At 45.9% G+C, this 19158-nt stretch overlaps 1 protein-coding gene across 1 annotated transcript in view; it reads left to right on the top strand.

Annotated features, from left to right (window-relative positions):
- Positions 1 to 19158, top strand: part of PDE2A (phosphodiesterase 2A) — a 192113-nt gene that overhangs the window by 44223 nt on the left and 128732 nt on the right. The window contains exon 2 of the mRNA XM_044668911.1: positions 17731 to 17818. Coding sequence (XP_044524846.1) covers positions 17731 to 17818 — 88 coding nt within the window. The remainder of the gene's footprint in view (positions 1 to 17730; positions 17819 to 19158) is intronic.

The raw sequence follows: 19158 nt of genomic DNA, 5'->3' as shown, positions 1-19158 counted from the left end.
TGAAGCAGCCTCTTTCTCTTCCTTGTACAATGAAAGATGTTTCTTTCCAAAGGCAGTCTGGTATAGTGGAAGGCAAACTGGACAAGCAATGAGGAGACTCAGACACTTCTTAGCTCTGTCATTAGGGACTTAAATCTCTCAGTCTCACTCAGTTTCTTAATTTGTAAAATGGAAAGAGTAATATTTATAATTCCTCACCACAACAAGTAGTGAGGAGAATACATTGTAAGCCTTTAAATGCTGTATAAAGTAAATTTATCATTAAGTTGTGGATGCTTCTGAACAAAACGAGTCTCTTCCTCTGAGCTTCAGGAGTTGGACTAAGGTCCCTTCTAACTGATATTCTGTGTCCCTCCCTACTCTAAAATTCCATGTGGTTTTTTTTAACCCTTGCCTTCTACCTTAGAATCAATATCGTGTATTTGTTCCAAGGCAGAAGAGAGGTAAGGGCTAGGCAATGGGGGTCACATAGCTGGGAAGGGTCTGAAGCCAGATTTAAACCTAGGACCTCCTGTCTCTAGGCCTGGCTCTCAATCCACTGAGCCATCCAGCTGACCCCTAAAATTCTATGTTTTAAAATCCCTCCCAGATTGGAAATTTTTTGCTATAAAGTTCTTCCCAGCTTTGATGTTGTTTTCTAAGGTTTCTCTCAGTTCTATCATTCTATGTTTTAATGTTCCCTCCCTGCTTAACTCTGGCATTCTAAGTTTCTTTTTGAAAAAAGTATTTTATTTCCCCAAAATTACATGTAAAAACAAAGTTTAACATTTATTAAAATAAAATTTCAGTTCCAAATTCTTTCTCTCCTTTCCACCCTTCTTCCCTCCTTCCTTTTCTTCCACCCCTTCTCCATTCCTGAGACCAGTCAGCAATCTGACATAGATTTTGTATGTGTAGTAATGCAAAACATTTTTCCATATTAGTTATTTTTTTTAAACCCTTGTACTTCGGTGTATTGTCTCATAGGTGGAAGAGTGGTAAGGGTGGGCAATGGGGGTCAAGTGACTTGCCCAGGGTCACACAGCTGGGAAGTGGCTGAGGCCGGGTTTGAACCTAGGACCTCCTGTCTCTAGGCCTGACTCTCACTCCACTGAGCTACCCAGCTGCCCCTCCATATTAGTTATTTTGCAGAAGAGATCCATTCTAAGTTTCAAATACCTTCTCAGCTCTAACCTATGTTCAAACAGCCTTCCGAGGTCTGCCAACTTATTTTCTTAAAGTCCCGTCTAGAGCTGATATGCCACATTCTAATGACCTCTCAGTTCTAATTGCTTATGAAGCTAAGAATCTGAGATTTCCAGGTCAGGTATGTGGGCTCCCTCCTCCTATAGAGCTAGGAGAGGACAGGATACTGTCCTAGGGTAGAATGGGGGCAGCTGAAGTCTGAGAGATATTAGGAGCAGCCAATAATAGTAATGGAAATAGATATTCAGCCCAGAGCAGCCTTTGACTCTGAGGTCCTACGATCCCATGGTCCACCCTACTGTATGTCAGGTCCACCCTGATGTATGTTCCATCTTCACTCACCAATGACCTAGCCATTAAGGGAGGTGATGCACAAATAGAAAACTTGAATGCATAATACTATATATAAAAATGTAATGTGGAATAGTGGAGAGAGAGCTATTTGCTTAGCCTAGAAGATCTCAGTTCAAGTCCCACCTCTGATATATACTGTCTTTTTGACCCTGAATATGTCACTTAACTTCTCAGTGTTCTGGGTCACACCTAATATAAGTTGGAGAGGAGGTGCTGACCTGAATTGTTAGAGGAAGTTTCCTCTTTCAGAGTTCCCTTTATCAAAGAAATCAGAGGTCCAAGGCCTATCCTTAATCTCATGGGTAGGCATATGTGGAAACAGCATGCTAGGGCACTTACCAATGAGGAGGGATTAGAGTAGACGTCCCAAAGGAAGTGGCATTTGAGTTTGGGCTTTAAAGAATGAGTTAGAGGAGGCAGCTAAGTGACTCAGTAGATTGAGAGCCAGGCCCAGAGATGGGAGGTCCTGCATTCAAATCTGGGCTCAGATACCTCCTAGCTGGGTGACCCTGGGCAAGTCACTTAACCCCCATTGCCTAGCCCTTACTGCTCTTCTTCCTTGAAACCAATACACAGTATTGATTCTAAGATGGAAGGTGAGGGTTAAAAAAAAGAATGAATTGGAATTCACCAGGATGGGGCCAGCATTTAAGACTAAGAGGCAGGACGATGTGGAGCGTGTTGAGGGAGGCAGTTGTGCTTCAGTCTGTCAGCATTTATTAAGCACCTACTATATGCCAGACTTTGTGTTATGTGCTGAGGATACAAAGCACTTAGCACGGGCCTTATAGGAAGCACATTCCCACGCAGACAGGGTCTCAGATGTATATTTCATTCTCAATGCATCCTTCTGTCAAAGGTTCTTCCCCAGCTCTTCATTCCCCTTGAAGTTTAGTCGCCAAGAATAGCTCCCCTAGACTTCCCAGCCCACAGTTCTCTCTATCCTCTAATCCCCAATAGGCCTATTTGTTCTCTCTCCTTCTATGGTCCTACTCACCCCCTGCCTGCGATTATAGGGCATTATCTTAGATTTATATGGAAAAAGGGCCTTTAGAAGTCATCTAGTCCATTTCATAGATGAGGAAACTGAAGCCCAAGACAGGTTAAATAACTTGCCTAAGATCACTCTACAGAACTGACTCTAAATTCAACACTCTTTCCATGGGAGTTTGATGTGTGACTAGGAGCTCCCTGAGGACAGGGTTATGGCTTTTGGTCCTCCTCTTGTTTCCCAGTGTTTAAGCTCAGCACAGGGTGCACAGTGATTATCAGGCAAAGCTTGATGAATGTCTTTAAAGGGAGTAGAAGGTGGTGGGGTATATGCCAACGTGAGCAGGCCACAGATTTGTATTTGGGCTTGGCCTGAGGTTGGTGCTGGTGGAGAAAAGGGAGTTGAATGGGGGAAGATCTTGACTTGTAAGGGGAGGAGGAAAGCCTAGGCATCTCATTACTACTCAGATGCCTCAACCTAGCTTCTTTAACCTAGTCTTACTCAGCCCAGCTCAACATAACTATGGCAGCCCATTCCTGACCAGCCCCTTCAACCCAATTCAATCTAGCTCAACTAAACTACATTCTTTGTAATCCACTCACCCACTCCAGCTTCCATGAGCTAGCTCATCTCAGTCTAGCATAATCTAACTTGATTTAAGGGCAGCTGTGTGGCACAGTGAATAAAATATGGGGCCTGGAGTCAAGAAAGACTCATCTTCCTAAATTCAAATCTGGCTTCAGACACATACTAGCTATACCACCTTGGATAAATCGCTTAATCCTATTTGCCTCAGTTTCCCCATCTGTCAAATAATATGGAAAAGGAAATGCTAAAGCACTCCAGTATCTTTGCCAAAAAAAATCCAAATGGGGTCACAAAAAGTTGGACACTACTAATCAATTAAACAATTATAACAAACCTGATATAGTCTAGTCTAGCCCACCTGACCTTCCCTAGCAGAGTCCAGCTCAACTCAGACTCTTAATCCAGTCTGGGTTCTGCATTAGCTCTGCCAGGGGATGCTACTTAGAGCAGAGTGGAGGTGAAGGTAGAGAGAACTGTAGGGCGGAGCTTGATGGGGGAGTAGCCATCGATCCTCCCTTTGCCTTCCAGGAACTCAGCCTCTGGGGAGACCAGGGAACAGCCGGTCGATTTCCCTGAGCTGAGCAGGACAACTTTGGGGGGAGGGAGGAATTGGATGGGGAGAGCCTCCAGTGTCAGGACCCTCTTAATTCTCTCTTCTAGCTCAGAGCAGCATTTCCCCTAGTCCATGGACACTCTCCTTCAGCCCTTCATTTCTCTTACGTCTTGGAATACTTTGGATTTATAGCTAAGCTTTGCCCAACATTCACATATTATCCTTAATTCATCCCCTTCCTTCTCTTCCCCCTCTTCTTTTTTCTTCCTATCTTCCTTTTCTTCATTCTCTCTCCCTCATTCTTCCTTTCTCATTCCTCCTCTCCTTTCCCCTTTATTTTCTCCTCCCTTTCTTATCCCTCTTCTCTTTCCTTTTTCATTCTTCCAAATATTCAATACCATCATATACTCTTCCTCCCCTTCCTTCCTTTTTCCTCACTCTCTTCTTCCTGAAAGCCTTCCTAGATGGGCCAGAAGATGTTTCCTCTTTTCCTAATTGCAGAGGTCAGGCAGACTTAAATGACCACTCAGGGTGAAGAGGAGAGAAAAAAGGGAAACCTCACTGGCCAAAGCCCCATAAAGTCCCATATGGGCCCTGTAAAATCCATTCTGCAATGTCTTTCTAGGCAACCAGGAAGAGATCTCACAGACAGACCCTCATATCTGACCCTCCCCTTGCTCAGGCTTCTCAGATCCTCACAACAAAAGGTTTGAAGGCCCAGCTCTTTCCCTTCCTCTCTGGTGTCCTGAGAATCCCCTGCCTTGTCATGTTTTACCTGGATTAAATCCTGGAGATTCTTTTGGCCCCAGGAGACAAAGGAAAATTATAAGGGAAGGAATTTTGTGGCAATAGAAAGAATACTAGCCTCTGAAGTCCTGGGGCTTGAAGCTTCATTGTTATATTACTACCAATGGTCCTGGGTCAGTAATTTCCCTCAGTCTCAGATTCTATAGGACTGAAATAAAAATCTTTCCCTTACCCCATTCTTAGTGTCAGAAGCAAAAATCTTTCTAAACTTTGAAGGACATTAGAAATGAAGTCAACCTTTCACCTCTCTAGGCCCCCCTTGTCCAAATAGATTCTCTGGGTAACCAACCCTCAGTTTTCTGTTGATGTCTCCCTAGGACCTTAGGAGCTGTCATGGCTTACAAGGTTCTTTTTATGATAGTGCAACATTCTCTTATAAGGTCTCTCTGAGTTTTAGGATGGAATCCTCTTCCTTTCTTCTTCCCTTCTCCCTTTGCCTCCTACTGGCATGACCAGAAGCCTATATTAGACATTAAGAGAGCTCCAAATCTGGAACCTAAGAAGGCTCCTGGAGGAAGTGAGCCAATGGGAAGGCTGGAGTTCCTGGGCCTTTGAGGAGCATACAGCTCCACCCCCTTGGAGGGGGGCACCTTAGCTGAGCTGATGACAGGTGCTGTTGGCATTATTAACAATAATAGGGACTAATTAACATGATCTTCATAATGAGTTCAGCTGACGTGTTCATCGGTTCCCAGTTCCCCACTGTGTCCCGTAACCATCACAACAAGAGCTTTGTGACTATTGTGACCTCTCAGGGAAGGTGTGCATGATAGGGAGGAGGAGGATGACTAAAAATAATTCCCATAGAGGTTGGGGGGAGAGAGAGAGAGAGAAAGAGAGAGAGAAGGGCAGATCAATCTGCCCACCACACTCACACTCTACCCAGCCCTGGCTAGAGCCAGGGATGGGAAGATTAAGTTGCAGAATCTCCCAGCTGGAGGGGACCTCAGAGGGCTAGATATCCAGTCTGTACACTGCTGGAATCCTTCCTGCAACATCCTTGACAAGTATCATCCAGCCCCATGATGGGGACCTCACAGAGACAGTATATTCCACTTTGGGATGGCTCATATGGTTTTCCTTATATTTAGCCTTAATCTGTCTCTCTGCAACACCTTGACTTTCCCCACTATTGCTCCCTGTCCTGCCCTCTGGGGCCAAGCAGAACAATTCTAATCTTCTCTTAGACATCATAGTGCTTTAAGCCCTTGAACAGAACAATCATGTCTTCTCTCAGCTAAACATCCCCCAGTTCCTTTAACTGCTCCAGGTGTGGTGTTATCTTTGGTCCCCTCACCAGTTTCCTGGTAGATCCATCATCCTTCCAGCCATCTCTTTCTATCTCTGCATCCCATGCAGAGTTTGTTTTCTCCCTCTAAATTTACCTCTGTTCTGACATACTTTAGCTCTGTCACTAGCCCCATGGACCTCCTCTGACTTTCTGGGCTAATTCTGACTCTTTTCCCCATTCTCACCTCCAGTCACTCCTGAAATCCTGTCTTTGCTACTGCTTCAAAGTCTCGTCATTCTTCCCTTTCTCTCCATCTCTGTGGCTTTTGCTTGAGCTCAGACCTTAGCCTCATCAGATGATTGGAGTGGCTACTGTACCAGCCTCCCTGTCTCTGGTCTTATCCCTTCATGTGCAGGAGAATCAGAGACAGGACAGAGAGAGATACCAAGTATAGAGGGTCAAACATAGAGGTACAGGAAGAGGAGGAGACACGGATAGAACTGGGGACAGAGGGTAAAAGCCTGCTTCTCTGTCCCCAAGGCTCCCCACAAGAGCTCACACCTCTACCCTTCCTGACTTGATGATTGTAGTGGATTCCTCATTTATCTCCAGTTGCTCCTTCTTCATCCCTCCTACAAACACACAGGGTGTGAGTTGCTATCGTACCTTCTCAGGGAACTACCATTGTTTCAAATGACTCACAGGAGAAAGGTGAGATTCATCTTTGCATTCAAGGCTCTCCAAGGCTTGTCTAATACCCTCCCTGACCTCGTCTCTCCCTGCTTTCTTATAATCTCCCTTTGACCTATAGTTGTTGGTGTTCCATCATTTCAGTTTGACTCTCAGTGATCCCATTTTGGGTTTTCTTGGCAAAGATACTGAAGTGGTTTACTATTTCCTGCTCCAGATCATTTTACAGATGAGGAAACTGAGGTAAAGAGAGCTAAGTCCTGGAATCACACAGCTAGCAAGTGTCTGAGGCAAGATTTGAACTCAGAAAGATGAGTCTTCCTGACTTGAGGCCAGGCACTTTGTGCACTGCACTACCTGATCCATAAACCAGGCTCATTAACACGCCTTGGTCTTTCCTTATTCCCTCTTCTCTTCCACATCCCCCAGTGCCTTCTTCTCTTCCTCTCGCTCTTCAAGACCACCTGCCTATTCTTCCAGAGCTTCCTCCTGCTAGTGACACTTCAGAGACAGACATTTCTCTGTTTAGAATCCCTTAGAGTCACTGTCCTCTTCTTCCTCTCCCCAGGAACACACCAAGTTCCATTGGCTGTCAGCTCCCATTGAGTCTGTGGCTCATTGCAAAGATCACTGAGTGTAGAGCAGGGCTCTTCACCTATTTTTGTGTCATGGACTTTGGCACTCAGTTTGGCAAAGTCCATAGATTTCAGTGGCAGGTGGTGCAGTAAATACAGTGCTGGTCCTGGGGTGAGGAGGAACTGAATTAAAATCAGGTCTCGTACCTTTACTAGTTGTGTGACCCTGGACAAGTCATTTAACCTTTACTTGCCTCAGTTTCCTCATCTATTTAAATGGGGGGAAAGTACCACCTATTTTTCAGGGTTGTAAGGATCAAAGGAAATATTTATAAAGTGCTCAGAACAGTGCTTAACACATAGTAGGTGCTATATAAATGCTTATTTACTTCTGTTTCCCCTTCTCAGAATAATGTTTCTAGATGCATAAAATAAAATATACAGGATTATAAAGGAAGACAATTTTATTGAAATATAGTTATCCAAAAATCTTTTTAAAAACCCAGTTAACAGAGCCCAAGTTAAGGACCTAAGAGTCAGAGAGCTCTGGGTTTGAGCTTTGGTCCTGTCCCTTACTACTTGTATGACCTTGGGCAAGTTCCGTCACCTCAAACCTCAGTTTCCCTATCTATAAAATGGAGGTAATACTTGCATTATCTATTTTGAAGAGTTGTATGGAAGGAACTGTGTAATCCTTGAAATGCCGTAGAAGTATTATAATAATAATTATTATTATTAATTGTTGCATCACAGAATCTTAGCGTTGGAAGGGTACTCAAAGGGAGGGGAGCTATTTCAGCTTATAGGTATTTCCTCCACCGTATCTACAGAGAAATGGTGAATGCTCTCCTCTTCCTTCTTGCCTTTTTTTTTCTTCTTTCTTCCTCTTCCTCCTCCTTCACCCTTACTTTCTGTCTTAGTAACAACTCTAAGACAAAAGGACAAGGAGTAGGCAAATGGGCTAAGTGACTTGCCCAGGGTCACACATTTAAAGGTCTTTGAGGTCAGATTTGAGCCCAGGTCCTCCTGACTCCAGGCCTGGCTCTCTATCCACTGTGTTACTTAGTTGTGCCTCCCCCACACCATGCCAGCCTCCCTTCTTGAAGACCATCAGTAACAGGGAACCTATTCCTTTGAAAGGCTCTTTGGGATAACCACATTAGTAATAACAATAACAACATTTATGTAGTGTTTACTAATAATCATAGCATTTATATAGCTCTTCAAGGTTTGCAAAGTGTTTTACATATATTATCTCATTCAGTCCTTACAACAGTCCTGTGAGGGGAGAGGAGAACAAATGTTTCTTAAGCATCTGTTATATGCCAGACACTATGTTAAAGCACTTTACAAATATCTCATTTGATCATCATAATAATTCTGACAAGTAGGACCTGTTATTATTCCCATCTGACAGTTGCAGAAACTGAGGCAGACAGAGGTTTTGTGACTTGTCCAGGATCCCACAGCTAGTGAGGCTTTATTTGAACTCAGGCCTTCCTGATACCAGTACTCTATCCATTGCCCACTTAGCTATCTCTATATGACGCAGGGGCTATTACTATTTCCATTTTGTAGATGAGGAAGCTTTCATTTTTAAAGAGGTTTCCTCTCCAAAAAGTCAGGATCTGCCTTTGTGCCAACTTCCCTCTTTCCATTGTTCCACTGTGACCCTTGATACTTGGTATAGACTCCCCATCCTATTTGTGAAGCAGCCTCCAGACCTTCTGAGGGGTTTCTAGACTCCAAGTCACTTCTCTTTGAATCTGTTTCCTTGTCTATAAAATCAGAGTGTGGGACTAGATGATTTCTCTGGTCTCTTTCAGCTCTTATATCCTGTGTTCTATGTTCTAAGATTGCTTTCCAGCTCTGATTCTCTAAGATCTCTTGTTGGGAGGTTATAATGGGTCAGGACAGAATCTTTCCTATGCGATAGGTGGGAAGACTGAGGCATCAGAGTGAGACCCAGAGTCACACAGAGAATTGTGGACTAGGACCCAGTCCTTTTACTTTCAGGCTCTGGCTTAAACCTGAAACCTAAGCTGTCCCAGAGATAGCGCCACCATCTCTCTCATTGTTCTTTGTCATCAGCCTTTCAGAGCTTGCCTTCCTCCTTCCTTATGTCTCTATCACCCCATCATCTGTTCCTATATTAGTTGCCTCCTTATTGCTGTCCCTCTGGCCTTGCTATGCTGCTGTCACAGCTATTCATTTCTAGCTGCCACTCACCAGCCTTCCTGAGTATCCCTTTGGGTCTCAGCCCTTAGCTTGTCATCCTCTGGATCTCTCTGTCTTATGTCTTTCTCAGCCTCAGTCTTTGACGTTCTGTGTCTGACCATCTCTCGGTGGCTTTCTGTTCCTTCTGGTCTCTATCCCATTGTGTCTTTATTTATGTTCTGCTTTGTCTTTTTGTGTCTGTATCTTAGTTTCCAGCCATCTCTCCTTGATTCTCTTTGCTTCACAATCTCTGCTCCTCGCTTGCTCAGTTTCTGGTGGCCTCTCTTTGTCTCTGTCTCTCTTAGACTTTTCCTTTAGCCTCATTCTCTTTCCTAAGTAACTCTCTACTCTCAGAATCCTTCTCTCTTATTTCTGTTAGTCATTTAGTAGCAGTCTTTTTCTTTTTCATTGTATCCCTCTTTGTCTCTCTGTCTCTGTCTTTGTCTCTCAATCTGCATTTTCTCTTGGGGTCTATCTCTGTTTTCCCCTAGACTACAAGAACAGCTGGCCAGCTGCTGATGGCCAACCATGGGGAATGACTAGAGCCCTCTAAGCTGGTCACAGCCTTCCCTTTCATCCCCTCTCCTGTCTATTGGCCCTGACCCTGGCCCTGCCCAGGAAGCTCTCAGAGTCCCTGATTACATTCTCCCATCCTCCTCCGGTTGCTAGGACGCTGGACTTGCAGTACCTGGCTGCCATGGAGACAGCGCCTTAGAGATGGAATTCTGTATTTTCCAGCCCTGCAGGGGCTGCCTCTGCCTCTGAACCACTTAAATCAATCCTTCAACAAGTGTTTATTAAGTCTTTACTGTGGGCCCAGCTTGGCCACCATGTGGAAGGAGGAGGAAGAAGAAGAGACCTGGGGTTTAATGTTGGTTCTGACAGTGCCTCAATTTGTGATCTTGGGCATGTCCCTTCTTCTACCTGGACCTCAGTTGCCTCCTCTGTAAAATAAAGGGAGCTCTTTCAGACTCTGGCCTGGGATTTTGACAGGAGTAGACCCAGACCAGATGTCAAGGGACAGGAGAGACATCAGAAGGGATGAGAGGACAGGATCAGAGAAATTCAATTGAGTGGTGTGCAATGTCAAGGTTGTAGGGGTTCCAGGGAGGGGGAGAGGTCCCTGTGGGCTGAGGTAGGGGGATGTGGTCAGAGAAGACTTTCTGGAGGAGGCTGAACTCAAGCGGGGTCCCTTAAGGATGATGAAGATCAGGGACCAGCTTGGCAACAGAGGAGATGCCTGACTATAGGCAGGTTGTGATGGAAAGGATGCTTAGTCTTGGAGTTGGAAGACCTCTACAAATCCTGACTCTGGCTCCCAGGAGCTAGCTAGCTATGTGACCTTGGATAAGGCTGAGGCTCACTTTTCCCATCTGAAAATGGGTATAATGATGCTGGTATTACCTTACTCAGAGGATTATTGTGAGGAAAGAGCCCTCTAAACTGTACAGAGCTTTAGAAATGTGTATTATTATCTGTGAACCTGGCATGGAGGAGCAGGGAGTGAGAAGGAACCCAGCTGGATTAGAGTAAAGTCAGAATATTAGATAGGAAATGGTTGGGTATTAGCTCTCCAATGAGGAGTCCTATGGAAAGATTCTAAGATCCTCTCTTCCCAAATAGTGACTGACCTTCATTTTCTACACAAGGCCTTCTCTGATGAACTGGACCTGTCTCTGGCCACCCTAATTACTGCAACTGTTTTTTTGTTTTGTTTTTTGGCAAGAGAGGGTCAGTAGCTCAATGAACCTTTCTTCTAAGAAAAGGCTACTCTGTGCCCAGGCTCGGGCCTCCCCCAGGTCAGGGGCCATGTCTCTCCTCATCTCTTCAGATTGGGTTCTCCTCCAGTCCAGGGGCCATGTTTCCTCCAACAAATAGGGGTTCTCCCAGAAGAGGGGCCATATCTCCTCCCTCAGAGCACTTTGCAAGAGCAGGGGCCATGTCTCCTTCACCAGATAAGGGCTCTGGGAGGGCAGGGGGCAGTCCCTCAGACTTAGGCAGGAAACCCATCTTCCATTTGGTCTGGTGCTTCATCCTATACTTTGCTGAGTCAAGCATCTACCCAATTTGCCCCCAATTCCAGGGGACCTGGAATAACTGACTCAGACTCCTTGAAATGACAGGAATAGGCTGGGAAGGTTTGGGAAGGCTGGCTGGTGAGCAATTCCTCCCCCCAGGCTCTATCATGTCTGGACAGGCCCCAGGGCATAGCAGGGACTTTGCTTCCAGCTCAGTAACCACCCCCACTATTCCCCAACTGCCAATGTCTTCATTTGCAGTATCTTTAAATAAAGGATGTCAGAGCTGGGAGGGTCCTTAGAATATGGAATATTGGTGCTGGGAGGGATCTTAGAGCATGGAACCTTAGAACAAAATGTTGAGCCTTAACTCAACCCTGAGAAAGTTAAGACCTACAGAGGGGCAGAGACTTGCCTTAGGACGTCCTTTCCCAATAGAGGATGCAGGGAAGGAAGGAAATAAGCACCCACTGTGCTTTAGGCACTATGTAAGCACTTCACAAATATTATCTAAGTAGGTGCTACTATCTTCCCCATTTTCCACATTAAAAACACTGAGTCAGACAGATGTCAAATGACTTGCCCAGGGTCACACAGCTAGGAAGGCTGATTTGAGGATGGATTTGAACTCAGGTTTTCCTGATTCCAATGTCAAGACTCAATCCACTTGACCACATAGTTGCCCCAAAAGCAGGGATTATCTTTGCATTCCATTTGCTCCCACAGTCCAGAGGACACCATCCACATTGGGCTCAACATCTAGTGTTGACTGAAGGCATTCCTTTATTCTTCATGTCCAACTGACCCCAGGGTATATTGGCAGAGGATGTGGCATCTCTAGCCCTTGGCAAACTGTCTCCCTGGATCTCTTCAGTCTCTTCCCTAAGAGAATGTATTCTTGTATGCTCAAGGGAGTCAGTCTCTGTTTCTTTCCCTCATGAGGCCTTGTGGCTGCATAGGCATCCTTTATTTTATTTTTCAAATTAATATTGTATTGATACCTTTTGTTCTGGGTATGTATCAGACACCTCTGATGGTGTTTGTAATATCCCTCACCCAGCGGTCCCTGCCTCTGAAAAGACAGAAGACAGAGGTTTTTCCTCATCTCTCGCCTGGGCCAGGAGTGACCAGGACAATTACTGAACAGTGTTTGGCTTGGTTTTAAGGTTCTTTTCATTGACGTTATTGGCGATCATTTCAGGAGCTCTTGCCAGGCTTCTTCTACTGGTTTTCACTGCCCCAAAGGCTCTCCCATTTGGGACCCACCTTTTATGAATCTTGGGAGAACAGGTGGCTTCTTTGCATATCATAAACAGGAGAAGCAAAGACCTCCCAAGGGTCTAGAAATCACACCCAAGTCTTGCTCATATAGTCCAGCCCCACAGCCTGCAGTGCCCTCTCTTGATGACTCAGTCTCTATAAATCCAGCCTCAGGAGTCCAACTAGCCTGTTAGCATTGAGTCATCCCTGAGGGCCAGCCCTGGGTGTCAGATACACTTGAAGGGGTGGTCTGACATCAGTGGGGCCCAGCTGCCTGTGGGTGGGGACAATAGAGAATAGTTGGATTAGGAGACCAAACACAGGGAAGGATAAGGCAAGTGACCAAGGCATGTTCAAAAGCTATGTAGGTGGTCCCTCTATGGGAATGGAACTCAGAGATGGGCAAGTTCTGATGTAATAGAAAGGTAGGCATTTTGGTAGGCATTAGGGTGACAAGGGCATGAGCCCTAGATAAGGAGTCAGAGGATCTCTGTTCAGATCCTGTCTGCCACTTACTACCTAAGAGCATCACTTAATTTACCAGAGCCTCAGTTTTCCTTCTCCACAAAATGGGGGTTTGGACTAGATGATTGCTATGCCTCTTTCTAGCTCAAGATCTTAATCTAATTCTATAATGAGTTTGAAGAAGCCTTGGCTCTGCCACTAATTGGTTTAGGATATGACCTTGGACCTGGCAGTTACTTTCCCTTTCTGGCCCTAAACTTTCTTACCTATCCTAGGGTGGGGTGTGGGGGGATGTGTGATGGAAAATGCTCTGGAGTTGGAGGCCAGAAACCGGAGCCCTGGCCCTCACTATGAGACCTAGAGAATGCTCTTTCTATTCTCTGTGCCTCAATTTCTTTCTTTGTGAAATAAGGTATTTGGCTTAGATCCCTGGTTCTTAACCATTTTGTGTGTGTCATAGAACCCTTTGGCAGTCTTGGTGAACTCTATTCAAAAAGATGTTTGGATTTTTTTTTAAATTATAACTGAAGGAACTGCCAAATTTCAGTTAGAAGTTAGTGAAAATGAAGGTGTATTTTTTCCAATTCAAGTTTAAAGATCTTCCTGAAATCAATCCAGAGACCTTTTGGTGGGTCTTTGGATCCCCAAGGTAAGCAACCCTGGCTTAGATGAACTCTTAAGGCCTTTTCTTACTCTAGAGTGAATGTTTTTAGAGTGAGAGGATTTGCTTAGATGATGTCTAAGATCCCTTCCAGCTCTTCCTGCTGTCCTAAGTGCTATGAGCAGCATTAGAGGTGCTTGGGACTGGGTTTGGGAAAGAGAAGTAGAGACTATTCCAGCTAGTGGATGCATACCAGTCTGAGGTCCTGGCAGGTAAGCAGTTGGCATCAGGTAGGTTTTAGTTGTGGGGATGAGAGACTGTGTTCTAGAAGGAGATGGAGCAGAACAGCTGGGTTATCTGAAGTCCTTGCTGATGGGCATGACCAAGAGAATAACAGCAGAGCAAACAAGGGCATTGTGGGGATGTCTTGACAGGTGGGTGGAAGCATGGAATTAATGGATTCTGTTGGCAGATGGTGGAAGTCCTGGCAGGGTAATGGAACACAGTGTACTCCAAGGTAGATGTAAGTATTTTTTATCCCCACTTTACAAAAAAAGGAAACTGAGATCTAGAGAGTGTAAGGTGCTACTTACCATGACTCACATTAAATAGTTGATAAAAACTCGCATTTCTATAGCCTTTTAAAGTTTTTTGAATGCTGTCCTCTCAATGGCCCTATGAAACAAGTAGTACAAGTATTATTATTCCCATTTTATAGATGAGGACATTGAGGCTCTGGGGGAGTGAAGTGCCTTGCTAATGGTTACAGAATTAGTAAGTATCTGAGACAGAATTCAAATTCAGCTCTCCTGGCTCCATTATTGTTACTGCAGTGTTCTTCATGCTGCTTCTAGTTCGGGTGGGATCCTGAAAGGTAGACACTCAGGAAGGTCTGGTAGCGTGTAGAAGGGTCTAGAGATCACAGAAGGACTCTTATCCCTGGAAGGATTTGGGGGAAGGAATAAGACAGAATTCAATTTCTGAAGTACCAAAGCAGCAGAGCAGGAAACTAGGGCATATTCTTGAGCACATAGAGCAAGGGGATGGGAGGGTAGGAGGATTAGTTGCAAGAGCTCAGAGCTGGAAAGGATCTGAACTTGAGCCTGTTCTTGAACACTATTCCCAACAAGCACTCTTCCTACTGTGCTTAAAGACCTCTAGTCAAGACTCACTCACTGCCCCCTGAGGCAGTTCAGTCTCCATTGAGCCAGCTCTGATTGAGGGGAAGCTTTCACTTGTATTGAATCTAAATTTGCCTCTCCATCTTTCACCCTATTCATGGCTCCTAATTCTGCACTCTGGGGCCATGCAGAACTAGTCTAATCCCTCCTCTGTGTGTCATCCCTTTAAATTCATAGGGCTATTGATCACTCTACTTCTCTTCCCCTCCTTGTTTTCTGCAGATTAAACATCTCTAAGACAGCCTCCAGCTGAGGCAGCTAGATGGCACAGAGGATAGAGCCCTGGACCTTAAGTCAGGAAGACCAGAGTTCATATCCAGCCTCCAGATCTTTGCTAATTATGTGACCTTGAGCAAGACATTAAAACAACAACAACAAAAGCACTCTTTGCCTCATTTTACCCATTTGTTAAAATGGGGATGACAGCACTTAACTTGAAGGATATTGTGAAGATAAAAGGAGATTAATATTTATAAAGTGCTTAGCACAGTATCTGGCACATAATAAGTATAATAGAAATTCATTTTCCCAGCTAGTACTTTCCCTGATTTGGACACAATACTCCAGATGTAGTAGGTTAGTGCAGAGGATAGCAGAGCTACCAAATTTTATTGTATTCATTCTTGACATTGAATACTTGTGTTAAGATTGCATTTGTTTTTCGGATTGTGGAATCATCCTGAATGACTGGTCCACTAAGACCTCCATATCTTTTTCATAGAAAAGTACTGTACTTGCAAAGGCGATTTTTTTTTACATGCAAATGTTAAGACTTTACATTTGTCCTGGGTAGATCTTAGCAGATTTGGCCTCCTTATTTTGTTAATCATTCTAGTGAATTAATGAAATGCTCATGAAATATGTGACACATACTAAGACCTATGGGATTTATGTTTAAAATGAGTGCTACCCTCAAAACATCTAGAAAGAGAGTCAAGATACAAAGCAATATACCAAACATTTAACAATTGCTCTCTGTGAGAAGAGCAAGTTAGGGGAAAGAACACTATGATATCGATATGAGGGTTGAGTGGAGCCCTGAATCCATAAAAAACTGGGTTAAGTAACCTTGCTGGAAGGGCTGATGTCAGATGAAAGCCTGTTGGTTCATCTACCTGTGCTGGGAGCCTGATGAGCTTCTGCCTAGAGGCAAGGGCTTGGTGGCCCCAAACTTTCACTGCATCAAGTCTTGGGACACATTGGGAGAGACATGATCCAGGAATTCTTCCTTCAGAGATGGAGTAGAGGCATCTGGACCTAACGACCCCTGAGGGTTGGGGCAGACTTGGGGCCCTTCCAAGTGTTTTTTCTCCTCCCTGGCCACAAATGCAACCTGGATGTGTGATTCGACAGAGACAGCAGGGGGCAGAGGCGAATTATGGGAGATGAAACTCAGAGTAAACCCTCAGCTTCTATTACTGGTTGATTTGTAAACACTCTCTCTCTCTCTCTCTCTCTCTCTCTCTCTCTCTCTCTCTCTCTCTCTGTCTCTCTCTCTCTCTCTCTGTCTCTCTCTCTCTCTCTCTCTCTCTCTCTCTCTCTCTCTCTCTCTCTCTCTCTGTCCTAAATGCCTTAACTTCTTTGCGTCTTAGAACCTGTGCCTCTCACTTGTCTCCTCTAACCAATGCCCTTCCTTCCATATTAAAAGGTAAGAGAAAAGAACTCAGGTTCCCATAGTTTTAGTTCATATTTACCTAAAGCTCCTCTCTGTGGCAATGAACAGGTTCCTTCCCCACCTTGAGCCCAAGTTTTCCCCTCTGTACAAAGAGGGCTTTGGACTTGAGCATGGCTAAGACTCTTGGAGCCAAAGTTTAATTCTTAGGTTCCCACCAAGGGTGGCTGGTAAATACTCAACAACCTGTTCTCCAGGGGGAAGTTGCTTGGCACACTTTTAAGTTTATCAACATTATCAACATTTTCTCCAATACTTTTTAAGTCTAGACAATCACCAAAACCATAAATCAAGCTTGGTTTTAGGCCTTTGCTGATTTTGCTTATACTGAAAATTTAATAATTTATTGGCTGGGTTCTAGGTAGCTCTAGCAGAATCCTGATCCTACCTCTTTCCCAGTGTTGGCACAGAGAGGGTGAAAAGCCAGGAGTTCCTGTGTCTGTGGATTCCATGGGTTGGACTCTCATGATGTATGACCTTGGGTAACTTACTAGACCTCCTTGGGCCTGCTTTCCAGTGTCCCAAAGGGCAAGGCCCTGACAGGTATAGACAGCTCCTTTTTTAGCCGGCCTCTGTGAGTGGCACCAGAACAGGGCTGGGGCTGGGGGACTTCTTATCTAAACTTTGTATCTGCTTCAGCACAGAACCCTGAGAGCCCCTGCGCACGCACACTAGGTGCTTAATGGTATTGCATTATTTCACTTGAGCTTTTCCTTCCCTACTGCTCAGGGCTTGGCCCGAGGACTAGAGCTGGGGTGGACTCCGGCCAGGGGGCAGGTGGCTCAGATTTCCACCATCCGTCCCCAGACTGGTGTGGCTACTGTAAGGCTGCACGCGGCCTGTCCCGGGCCTATCCGGCCCTCGGACCGCACCCGTAGTCTCGGGCCACGTTCGGAACGCTGCGCTGCGCGAAACTAGGGGAGACGTGGTGGGGTGAGGGAGGCAGGGGTGAAATGGAACTCTCCCGGGAGGGCGCGGGCCCGGCTGAGGCAGCAGAGGGGGTACAGAATCCTGCCAGAGAGCGCGAGAGCATCTGGAATGGGGGACCAGAAACCACTCGGGAGGGGGATGCACTTTCCCCGTGTGGGTGCGAACAAGACAGCCGCCTAGCACCCGGAGGTGGGGGAGGGAGGGTTTGGGGAGGCGGGGACGGGCGGGGCCAGCCTTGGGAAGGCGGAGTCCGGGGCGGACCCAGAGGGAGGAGCGCAGCTGGTGGGCCGGGGAGAGCTTGGCCAGCGGAGGGAGCGGAGCGCTGGCCAGGCTGGCTCGCGGGCAGGTGGGCGGTTGCAAGCATGGTCCTAGTGCTGCAGCACATCCTCATCGCCGTTGTCCAATTCCTCAGGCGGGGCCAGCAGGTCTTCCTGAAGCCGGACGAGGAGCCGCCACCACCGCAGCAGCAGCGGCAGCAGCCTTGCGCCGACACCCTGCAGGTAAGGAAGGCGCGGGCCGGGGTGGGGGTGCACGGCCGTAGTGGGTGGGGGAGGCACTCCTGGACTCTGCAGGACCCGAGACCCAAGCTTCTAAGCGCTGAATCTTTCCAAGCACCATAGCTCCCTGTCCCAAAGCGCCCAAAGCCAGATTTCTAAGTGCCTAAACCCCTGACCCTAAAGTGCCCAATCTCTTCATTCCAAAGCGCCTAACCCTGTCCTAGAGCCTCTAAAATCCAGATCCCAAAGCACCATAATCTACGATCTTAAAACCCCCGATCACCGGCTTATGCTAGTGCTTCTACTCTTCCTATCCTGAAGTCCTTACTTCCTCTCCATCTCCAAATCTCTTATTCTTGATCCAAAGCTCCATAATCCTTGGATCTCAATGCGTCTTGCCTTTTTGCTTTAAACTAGTCTCGTTCCCTATCTTTCCCTTTTCTCTTTTTGCCTCTCTTCTTTCCTTCCAAGTCTTTCCTCCATCTGTTCTCTCCCTCCTTCCTTTCCTTCCCCCCCTCTCTTTCTCTCTCTCCCTCCCTCCCTCTCTCTCTCTGTGTCTGTGTCTATCCCTCCCTCTCTCACTGTGTCTCTGTCTCTGTCTCTCTCTCTGTCTCTCTGTCTCTCTGTCTCTCTCTCTCTCTCTCTCCCCTTGCTTGCATCTTCCCATTTCCCTGCCCCCTCCACTCCAGCTTCTTTCCATCTCTCTCCTAGTGGCCATGGCTCTGTTTGATCCTTGCCCCAATCCTTTCTTTACTGAGGGGCTATTGGGGAGAATCAGACTGACCCGAGTAAGGGTTGGGAATGGGGAGGGTTCATTTCCATTCAGTCCTGGAGATGATGGATAATACCTTTGGAAACTGGTCCCTTCACCTGAAGGAGTGTCTCCAGATGTGAATATGGGCTGTTGTGGGAGGTTGGGGTATTGAGTGGTGGTGGTTGCTGTGTCTTTGTTTTTATACTTTGTGTTGTGTATGGACGGATATGTACAAATCTTCAGTTGTATTTGTATTCTGTTGGGTAGATATGGGGTGGAACCCCTCCAGTATTGGGGAGGTGGGTATCCCACCAGGACCTGTGGCATATTGGTCTCATATTGGGTGTGTCTTTGTGTGTGTTCTTTGGTGTATACTGTGTTTTGTTTTTTTTTGTCCCCGTGCAGTTTCCTTTAGGGATAAGTAAGGTTTGGGGTATATCTGGGCATAGATTCGAGAGGCAGAATGGGTATGGTAGAAAGGTTACTGGACTTGGAGAATCTTGGTTCAGAGCCTGCCCATAAACCCTTACTAGTTATGTGATTCTGGGAAAATTTCCTTTTTGTACCTCAGTATCCCCATTTATAAAAT

This window comes from Gracilinanus agilis, chromosome 3 (genome assembly GCF_016433145.1).
Source record: "Gracilinanus agilis isolate LMUSP501 chromosome 3, AgileGrace, whole genome shotgun sequence".
Lineage (NCBI taxonomy): Eukaryota > Metazoa > Chordata > Mammalia > Didelphimorphia > Didelphidae > Gracilinanus > Gracilinanus agilis.
Note: the sequence above shows the minus strand (reverse complement) of the source record. Positions and strands in the feature narration are given on the sequence as shown.